Raw genomic sequence first — 10,790 nt, 5'->3', positions numbered from 1 at the left:
CCTCACTGTCTACAAAGGAGGCAGCATTCGTGCATAATTGCACTGCAGAGAAAGTGCCTGGGCAAAAGAGAATCCCAATTCAGGAGCTGTTGCACCTTCTTACAGGAAATCACCCTTTCAACTCTGTAGGTACCATATGTACCCCAACCTCCTGAGTGTTATTTTAGCTAGGAAACATGACTAAGGCCTTGTCTTAACACAGGTTTTGTACCAGATAGGGTGTGATATTCCTACCGTCGTCGTGGAATCAGTATAACTTGAGCACAGACAGTTATCTTGTCAGAAAGGGTCTTCACAGTTAGCTTATACACCTTACCTGTGAGAATAACTATTCCAGAGTCAAGTACCTTTACAATGTTATAACTGTGCCCACACTATGGAGGATGGATTGTACTGCTTTAAGTATACCAATATAGTTAAGTGGTACAATGTATGTGTAAACAAAGCCTTAAAGTAGGGAAACAGGTCAGTGCTGAGCAGCATTCTACTGAACTCACTTTTCAGGCAGAATGGAGTCAGGACTCTTGGTTCCATCTCACACACATTTGTGCTGCTGGTCAAGTCATTTCACCTTTCTGTGCCTCATTTTACCTCTCTGGAACAAAGGGATAATAATGCCTACTTCATACAGCTGGTGTGTTGGTTTTGTTGTAAGGTGCTCCAGAAAGGGGCGGTTCCAGGCACCAGCACGCCAAGCACGTGCCTGGGGTGGCAAGCCATGGGGGGCGCTCTGCTGGTTGCTGCGAAGGCCTTCAGCAGCATGCCTGCGGAGGGTCCGCTGGCTTCAGCGGACCTCCTGCAGGCGTGCCTCCAAATCCGCGGGACTGGGGATCTCCCGCAGGCAAGCCGCCGAAGGCAGCCTGTCTGCCGTGCTTGGGGCAGCAAAATACCTAGAGCTGCTCCTGGCTCCAGAAGCTTGCCCTGATGCAGGAGTAAGGCAGCTAACGGTGTGTGTTTGAGGTGTGGGGAGGAGATGCAAGCCACAAATAGAAAGCAATTTAAAATGGAGAGGGGCACCTCACAATTATATCCACAATACCTACCTAGTCAAGTTCCCATTATGAAATGTAAAATTAAGTTCATTCTGTTGCAGGTTTAAATAAACTCATTGTTTCTTCTCTTTTGTGTGCCAAGACTTGCTTCCTATAATTGTGGGCCATTTTCTCCTATCTATTAACTATAAAGTTTGCTTATTTCATGCTACAATGTAATTTAATTTCTTCTCAGACTTCTCCTGGAGGAAAGCCTCGCTTGAAAAGGAATGCTTTGCAAGGATTGTGTGCTCACTAATTCACCCCTGGAGATGAAGTGGCTAAATAATGCGAATGCACCTAATAACCTCAGTTGAAAGGGTCCATACGTAAGTCTGGCACTTCACACCTTTGGGAGCACAGGGGTACAGTTGGGAAGAAATCACATCCAACAGCCAGCAAGGGCATTTGCAAACTGAAAGCGATTGCTGTCTTTTAGTGACAGCTACTTTAACTATGGCCCAGCCATCCTCCTTGTCCCTTGCTCTATATCCCTTAACTACGACCTCTCACTATCTCTGCTGGCCTCTTTCCTGTTTCCCCATTCACTCCCTTGATCCTTTCCTCCCTAACCAGTGTAAGAAATTTCAGATCTGCTGTATAGCTCCATTTTGAACTGGAGGATTCCCAAACCAAACTCACACAAATGTGTCCCTATTAATTAAAGCAAACTACTGAGAGTGATGTAATAGGGCTACTATGTACTGATGTTATATGTGCTTGCACATAACAAACCCAGAAGCACAAGACGAAAGGTCCTCAGTAACACCACTTTTATTGCAAAAGTTCAGTTTACAAAGAAAATTCCATTATTCATTCCTGTCCAGGTGTTCAACACCAGCAGAACATGATTCATGCCAGGAAATTCACCCTTCTGTAGAAATCCGTAAGGTTTCAGAAATGTACACAAATATTTCCTAAGTTTTCCCCTCCCCCAAACTCTTATTTACATTTTCCTTCAGTTTAAATGAACATAATGTACTGTCACATTTACTCTGAATGTCTAATACAAATGTTAAATAGTTTATACTTATTGCATGTAGAAAAGACACTTCAGAATTAAATCCACCCTGTGTTTTTTTAATCAAGTACATCTCATACACAAGGTTATTCAAATATATTTCAGAAGATACTCCTTTCTGCTCACTGAGTGATTATGTACTGCACAATGCCTGAATATTCAGTTATGTAAAAAAATAGGTTTGTTTCCCACTTTGTACCTAAAACAGAATTGAACTTTCAAAGCAATTTAAAATGAAGCAAAATGTTTGCAACAAAGTTCAACAGCTCAAACAACCAAAAAAACGTATTTGCAGGTGGAGAGGCTGACAACGGTGCTGCCTGAAGTTACAATGGTTTAACAGATTACCACTTAGGGCTGTCAAGTATCAGAGGGGTAGCCGTGTTAGTTCTTTACTGCACTTAGGACTGGTCTACATTACGGGGGAAAAAATCGATCTTAGATACGCAACTTCAGCTACGTGAATCTAGATGAGATGTGATATATGGATCCCCGAGCAATCGATTGCTACCCGCCGATACGGCGGGTAGTGAAGACGTACCCTTAGTGTTTATACAGGGCAAACAAAGCCAGACTTTCAGGGTTCTAGTAAATCATCTCTAGTTTGCAAAACTGAAACCATTTACAATTCCTGACCCCTCTTAAATTAGCTTCATGTACATTATAACATTTTCAACTGCACTTAGTCCTTACATCCACTTATTGGGTAATAAACATTAACACACAGGCCAGGTTTTCCTCTCTCTCATTCCTGGGGTAGTCCTTTACACCAGAGAGGAAAACGCAACCAAATCAGAATATTTTGACTGGTATAAATGACTAGCCGGTGGCCAAGAGAATCACACACAATGTGTGACAGCTTATTGTAAACTAATAGTGGGAACACAGTACCTGATTTACCTCAGGCTCTGTATCATTTTCTTCAGAAAACAATTTGAATAAATGCTATTAAACATTACTATTCATTAAGCTATATGTTATTTCACTACAAGAAACTTTATATAGACTCACCTACTGTGTATGTGAAATATACATATTACTCAGTCACTGCAATGATTAAAAAATAACCCATGAATGGTTATCTACAGAAATTTCTAATCCAAGATAGTTGAACTTTAATTCACACTAATGACTGGATGACCCATTATTGATGACTGAATTCTGCTAATTACCAAATAATTAAATAAAATAAGGGCTACTGCTCTAATATGTATTATTCTTTCGACAAGTGCAATTTAGTGTTAAATTTGTAATATACTAGTAAAAATACTGAGCGACACCTTCTAGAATATTTTGTAAAAGGAATGAAATTTTAGCAATCTGTAGGGCTTTAACAAACTTTGGGGAGCCAAAGACAGCAATAGTTGTATAAAATCTAAACCTCTATTATAAAAACATTACATTTCTGGCCCTTATAGTGGGAAGAGAACCTTCTGAATTTGACCCAGTGCAATACTCGCTTTCCAGTGCCTCTGTTGCTGCTCAGAGTTTTTCTGGGCAGCAGCAAAGTGAAACTAACAAAATTCTGCTCAGGTTCACTGCTGTTGTTCAGAAGCCTGTAGGGAGCAGTAAGACTGACAAGAATTTCAGTTTCATCTCGCTGATGTTTGGGAAAGCTCTGAACAACAGCAGAGGTAGGCAGTGAAGCTACTCTGAGAGGATCATGCAAAAAGAAGAATTGGTTAAGAGAACACAGTGGCCAGCAAGATGATGGTAGTGGTAGTGGTAGCTTTGCATATGCGTGGAAGAGAAAACTCCTTTCTAGCATCCAGAGAAGTGTATAGGATGGGAAGGGAGTTTTAAATACATCACATGAAATAGCCAGAAAGAAAAGGATCAAAGGCAGTACCCCGGTAAAAATCCCAGCAGCCTCTCCCTTCCGAGTAGCTGGAGGTGGAAGGCAGATTTCTCACCAGGGCATGGCCCCTAACTGATGCCTCCCCCTTCCTTCTGAAATCTTTCATTTTGGCATTTAATTCTCCAGGTAGTAGCTGTCCAATAAAATTTCACCTAACAGCACTCATCTTATTAAACTTTTTCAGAAGATGACTGGTTGTTTTGTGGAGAAGCAGTGATTAGCATAGTGAATATTAAGTAGGTTATTCTATAGTTATGTACGCATAAGAGCAAATACAGGCACAGCAAATGTGATTATAAAAGAATACATTAAACACAGAGTATAGCAAACAGACGTTGTTAATTTTTATGGATGACTTCAGAAATCTGGATACAGTTTGACCTGATGGGTTTCCCTTACTTTATTAATAAAATCCATTTCCTATTGGAAAAATGGCATTCAATTACAGGATAATTATTGCATATCTAGAGCTGTTAAAATAATCATCCAAGGCCACTTATAACAGCATAGAAATTACAGCTAACCATGTCTTATTGCTTAATTAGAAAGATCAGAATAACTTAAAACCTGCTGGCTGCTGCTCATTTTGCAATAACTAAACCATTTTAAACTTTCAATATCTTTTAAAACTTTGCACGCATAAGATAGCAATGAAATTTTAGAACTAAAATCCACAAAGGAACATTATTTCTAGTCTCATTGCTGTGCAAGGGATTTATGAGGCTCGCTACAGATGGGCTTAAATTGTGAACAGGGATCCAGATTTGACTATTCCCTGATCTAGAATTCTAGTCTGAGCATCAGGCATATCTTTAACAACAATCCAGATTGTGAAATTACTTGCATTAATTCCATACATGTGACTGAAGAACAGATCCTCTCACCTTTTGTTACCAAAGCCCTTAACTGAACAAAGTGTAGAACTCCTCGAACTAAAGGTCATGACGAATGCTGAAGAACGCCTTTAACAAGTTAATTCCGTATTTACATCCCTCTGCCTAATTTAAGGAACAAAATGCACTATTTCCTTGGGTAGCCAGCAGTTTGTTAATAAAACACACAATAACTCATCCAATCTAAATTTTAAACTACCACCAATTAGCAATGGACAATGTGTGTGCACTCATCCCTTACTGTGGGACCAGGGCAATTACCCTCTCAAATTATGGATTCTATATTTGTATATTAAGAACATATGAACAGCTGTACTGGGTCAGACCAAAGGTCCATCAAGCCCAGTATCCTGTCTTCTGACAGCGGCCAATGGACCAAAGGGAATGAACAGACAAGTTATCACCAAGTGATCCATGCCCTGTCACCCAATCCCAGCTTCTGGCAAATAGAGGCTAGGGACACCCCCTCGCCCGCCCCAATCTGGCTAACAGCCATTGATGGGCCTATCTTCCATGAATCTATCTATTAACACAATGACAACATTTCTACTGAGCATGGTTTAATCCACAGAATCCTACAACAAAGGAAACCAAAAATATAATTTCCTAAATTTAAATTTTAAAAAGCCTCAGGAAAGTGAATGAGGCTTCAAACCAGTTTTATACACACAACTCCACTGACTCCAGAAGAATTATTCCTTATTGACTTCGGTGAAGTGGAGATCAGAATCAGGCCCTGTATCTCTAGATGTTTTCCTACACCAGATTACTTAAGTGTATGTTGCAGTTACTGTTAGATTGAAAATCTAGGTTCTACTCTTACAGTTCATTGAAAACTACTAAGACCATCATTGTGATGGGGCAGAGCAAAGGTGAAGAGAGAGAACAACCCATGTGAACTACAGCATCTTGGTACAGATTTGATAAAATACATGTGAGACGAATAGACTAAGAAACAGCGAAAGTCACATTCAATATACCACTGACTTCTTTGCTGGTCTTATTTCTCAGGGAGGAATTTGAGGGGCTTTATCTAGTTAGCATTCAGCCAGAGCCATGAGTAAAGGATGGAAACAAAGCCCAAAATTCACAACCAGATTGCAGCATCTCCTCACATTTGAGTGAGTTCAAATTCAGTGTTATGTTCTGGTCCATTTCTACACCTGCTATTTTTATAGTGATCCTCTTTAAAGACCCCATAGAATTAGACTGAAAATACTGAGCCTTAAGCTTGACCCGTATGTTTGGAGAGCAGTGAGGATTTGGTTAAGCCGATAGTGAGAACACATTGATTCAATCAATTCTTGTTTTAACAAAAAAAAGCGGCTGCTGTGATAATGCTTTCTTGTTTCTACTTCCCTTTTACAGCGAAAGGGGGCTAAGGAAACAGCTCTTGAGCTTTTCTGATAAGTGATAGATATGATACTCTTCGAAGAACAACAGATGAGTAATACACTATATTTGTAAACAGACCAAAGATTTCCAGAAGATACATTTCAGTATCTATAGGGGTTTTATATAGTGAACTCTCCTTAATGCAGCATTAAGCACTGTCAATTCTTATATACGTTTTAAGATTAGAAACAAACCAGTCTGAGCAATTGTTTGAGTGACATAACTGTTTAGTCATTTATTCTGTTTTCTCTTTATCAATGCATGTTTTCACCCTCTTCTTCCCTTTAAAACTTCCAGCAGACAATTCAAGTAGATTGTTGGCTTTCAAAGCTACCACAATGTATCTGGAAGCAGAGACTAAGACACTTTCCTTTCAAGTCTTATTTTTCTGTAAGCTTATTAAAAAAAAATCCTTTGTCCCATCTCTTGGTGTGCATTATGGCTTAGAGGTAAGAGGGGGCATTGCTTGCTAACTGGCCTATTTTGTACCTGTTGACTTAATTCAACTAGAATGTAATTCTAAATGAGGTAAATATATTTCTTTTAACAAAGACCCCAAATTTCCATTTAAAAGTAACATTATTTAGAACAATTCACTTTGCAATATGGCATTTTCTGTGCTCTAGGTCGAGTGAAACGTCACATGTAGCACAAAAGACGACTTTCAAAATAAGCAGGTAATCGTTTTTGAGATGGTCTTTCGACTACCATGTCTAAGAACAGTCCAAAAGAAATATGGGCTCCCATTCCACCCGAAGGCCAAATTCTCATCTGAGTTTGGTTCCACAAGTTGCTAAGCATCTCCTGAATGGTGCTGAGAACCCCCAACTCTCAGACTTCATGTGGGGCTTGGGGCCATCGCATTTGCAGGATCAGACTCTCAGTTAGACTGGTTAAACGCCTGCTGAAGTCCACAGGAGTGAAAAGGAGTCAGACAGTGTAACAGATCTGAATCAGTCAGTTATGAACATAGGAACAAACATTTACTGGCTCCATCACCACTTCTAACATTATGTATATGTGTATTCTGCTAAGGGTAAGTTACTTCACAAAGGACCAAGCCTGGAAAAGCAAGTGGCAAACAAAGTTAGACCAAAAGTCAGAGGTGCGTCAAATATACAAATACAACCTTTAAAACATCCTGCTCAAGTATTCCCTTATTGAGGGCCAAACAATCGTGTAACCATGGCAGGGTGAATGGAAGATAGGTACGCGCTTTTCAAATTAATCCTACACAAGACTGGAGTCTAGTTTTGCTACTACTGAATGCAATGGCAAATTCTCACTGATTTCAACAGGGACAGAATCACATAATAGGCTCCGTTGCTAACTAAAATCAAAACAGAAGCAAAAGCAAGTGTTTGTTAATTTCTGAGAATCAGGAAATGCTTTTCATCATCATCATCTATGCAGTAATAAATATTCCCTGCTAGTTTTATCACCACTTCAAATGAATGCAGTTCAGATTTACTTGAGAGAGGTTAAATTCTATTCATGTTAAGGTATGAATCAATTCAGCAAAGAACATGCCAAACTGCTGCCAAGTTTTATGCTCTCTCTTTAATTTCTATCTTCTCTGTACCAGGACCTACAGATCAGATTGTCTATCTGATCTGAAGCCTTTCACTGAGAAGTTTAATCTGGTTAATGTCAGGGTTAGCTGGTTCCAGATAGAAAAATTCCCTTTTGAGTTTCATCCTTCTAAAGTGAGATACCATCAGCTGGGTAAGGTGCCTTCCTGGATACATTGGAGATGAAAACTTGTATATAGCACAAGCTCTTGTGGCTGTTTCTAAAGAAGAGAGAGTGTCCTTCTGCAGAAGGGATTTTGCCATCCCTCAGATGGCGCAATTTGCCTCTGTCAGAAGTGAACTGACAGACTAAAACAATCACTTAAGAAAAAGTAGATCAGGATTTTAAATTACTTCACATTTCTCTGTATTGGTTATGCAAAAAACTATATAACATGCCTCTCAAAAACTCATCTTATATTAACCTGAATAAGCCTTTGATTGTTATATCAGGGATTTGTTTCATTTTAATAAAAAAATTCTTTCCTTGATATTTATGTTGCCTTGAGCCAAACACTGAAATAAATATTACACAGAGGATACAATATTAAAGCTTACAATCCTACGAATACAATACTGAAAGTGGCCAAGTCAGTCTTTATGCCATACCTCTAAAAGCTGAATGAGACCAACAGAAGAGAAAAAAAACTGTTTCAAATGGAAACAGCATCTCTGTACTATAATATCCTAAAATATTTCCTTTTCCTGGCAAATATTGTCTCTCTGTATTTGGAAAAGTAAAACATTATGAAGCCCTGGCAGCCCAACAAAGCTTCTTCATTTTCCCATATTACAATAGAGATTTCCTTCAAAAATGCTGAATGTATAATGTTGATTTTAAAGAGTGCCCATACATTGAGTTACTGAGTAATTGGCCTCTTTCCCGTGAGCCAACTGGCCTTTGTGGCTTTATTAATGCCCCCATCACCTCACTTAAAAGAAAATACAGAGCAGTTAGTTGCATTTTCTTCACTGTTCATCATAGTCTGCTTGTTGACTTTGATCAGAACCCTCTCCCTCTGTCACTCCGCAAACTTCGGACGGCAAGGAAGACTGAGGAATGCAGCTGAAAGTATGAATGCTGTGTGGATCAATCGGTGGGACCAGTGTGAGTGACTCTACACTCAGTGCATCTGCATTGTCATCGGAGAGAAGAGATATCGTAGGCTGCTGTGCAGGAATCAGGCTAGGGGATAGGTTAGCTGTTTCCACTTCAGGGTTCTTGCCAGATTTTGAGGCAGCTGAAGAGGTTTCATCCACCAACATCATCTGACTGGAAAAGATTATGGGAGGTTGTTCAGGAGCTGAAGAGTCATCTACTAAAGAAAACATTAGGCCGTAGTTAGCATTTGAGTTGTGCTCAATACACCTGACAAAACACCAACAGTATAAAGCTCTTTACTTAAAAAACTCAGGAGGAAACCAAAGATCTGTGAAGCAACATGTTTAAACATGTACCCTGTGGTCATATAAATAATGAAATGCAGCAAATATTTAGTAGAGATATGAAATGCCAGCTGTAAGCTTTTTGAATTAAGGACAGCTCTTAAATACTCTATGTGTAAGTAATTCCTTTGAAATGTGACATTACTATTATTTCTGGTGGGATGAAGTGCAGGAGAGTAGTGAAAAAAGCTTTCCTAGAATTTAGCACAGATTAGAGCAACCAACATAACCTCACATCAGAAAGTTCTTTGAAAACAGAAAACTGTAGAATTCATTTCCCATGAAGAAACCTGGTTCTAATGAACTTGTGAAATAATCAAACATGACAATTCAACCATGGGAGATTGGGAAGGAGAATAATTCTACAGAACCATTCGGTTAATGCAGATAGACAGGACTGTTTATAAACATTCTTCTTGCACTTTTGTTTGCTTGAGCAAACAAGATGAAGGTGGCTAGGAATAATTACACATAATGAGAAGCATTTTAATAAATTAACATTCCTTTACACCTCTTCCTTAAAAATCCTAAATAAGTGGCAGAAAAATTGCTAATTTGGCTTCAATGGAAAAACCCCCAATTGTTTTGTAAGTTTTGTTCTATATTAGAAAATCTTCCAGGTCAGGCCAATATGTATTATTTCAGATTATAGTAACTAACACAAATGGAGTAACTCAGGTAACCAGCTACCAGACAGACTATTTACATGGTTCTTCATTTCAGAGGGAGCATGTGTAAGTGCGCAAGAAAATTCTGCAGTCTGCAGAAAATTCTACAAGGCATTCTAGTGAGTGGAGAGAAAGTGGAGGACTGTTTTTTTTTGTTTTTTTTTAAACCAGAATGACCTTTAAAGACATTTCAGTTTCAATATGAATTCAGGTTAATCCTATAAGAACAGAAAATATAAACTTAAGGTAAAACACAAGGAAAAAAACAGTAGAGCTTAGAATGAAATGAAAAGATAAGAATGGTCACCCAAGACAGAGAAAATGAGTGGTTTGGGTGTGGGTGAGAGACATGGTTTTTATTCCTTCCATTGCAGAATTCTCATCTTTCTGCTAAAAAGACTCCAAACAAATGTGTATTTTCACTTCAGAAACCACTTCATTTCACTTTTGCTGACAGTCTGCGGGCTACAGCTTCTTCATTTTTTTTGTTGTTGTGGGTTTTTTTTGTTTTTTTTGTTTTTAAAGAAAAACAAGACACACAAATTGTAGCAAAATCTTGGCTCCCACTTTTTTCCCCCCAAGGGTCACCACTAGCAGCTGCCTTTTGAAAGAGTGCTGAGGCAAAATAACTCTGCAGATTTTTCTAATTAGCCGTAAAAAAGCTTTGGGGAAAACGTGGTAAATGATGTTAGAGGAAACGATGTAAGATTTGCATGAAGGACAAAGAATTGCTAAGAAAATGTTGAACATGAATTTTTATTTCTCTGAATTCCAAGGCAATTACTAACATTTAATAAAGTCCAACCAGTAAGTCTTTTTTGTAGTAGTGTAGTTGTTTAAAGGTCTGCAGTATTTATTATGATAATTAACAAAAAGATGACTAAACAAATTTAAACTTTATTTTTTA

At 38.7% G+C, this 10,790-nt stretch overlaps 1 protein-coding gene across 12 annotated transcripts in view; it reads right to left on the bottom strand.

The window, feature by feature from the left end:
- Positions 1–5,258: 5,258 nt before the first annotated feature.
- The window catches only part of CLEC16A (C-type lectin domain containing 16A), a 182,096-nt gene continuing 176,564 nt past the window's right edge, over positions 5,259–10,790 (bottom strand). For 7 of the 12 annotated variants that reach the window (XM_030577251.1, XM_030577255.1, XM_030577259.1 and 4 more), the window contains one exon: positions 5,259–9,088. In XM_030577251.1, coding sequence (XP_030433111.1) covers positions 8,739–9,088 — 350 coding nt within the window. In that variant the 3' untranslated portion in view covers positions 5,259–8,738. The remainder of the gene's footprint in view (positions 9,089–10,790) is intronic. The other 5 variants (XM_030577252.1, XM_030577256.1, XM_030577264.1 and 2 more) reach the window with 3 other exon arrangements.

This window comes from Gopherus evgoodei, chromosome 10 (genome assembly GCF_007399415.2).
Source record: "Gopherus evgoodei ecotype Sinaloan lineage chromosome 10, rGopEvg1_v1.p, whole genome shotgun sequence".
Classification (NCBI taxonomy): Eukaryota; Metazoa; Chordata; order Testudines; family Testudinidae; genus Gopherus; species Gopherus evgoodei.
This window is presented reverse-complemented; position numbering and strand designations above follow the sequence as displayed.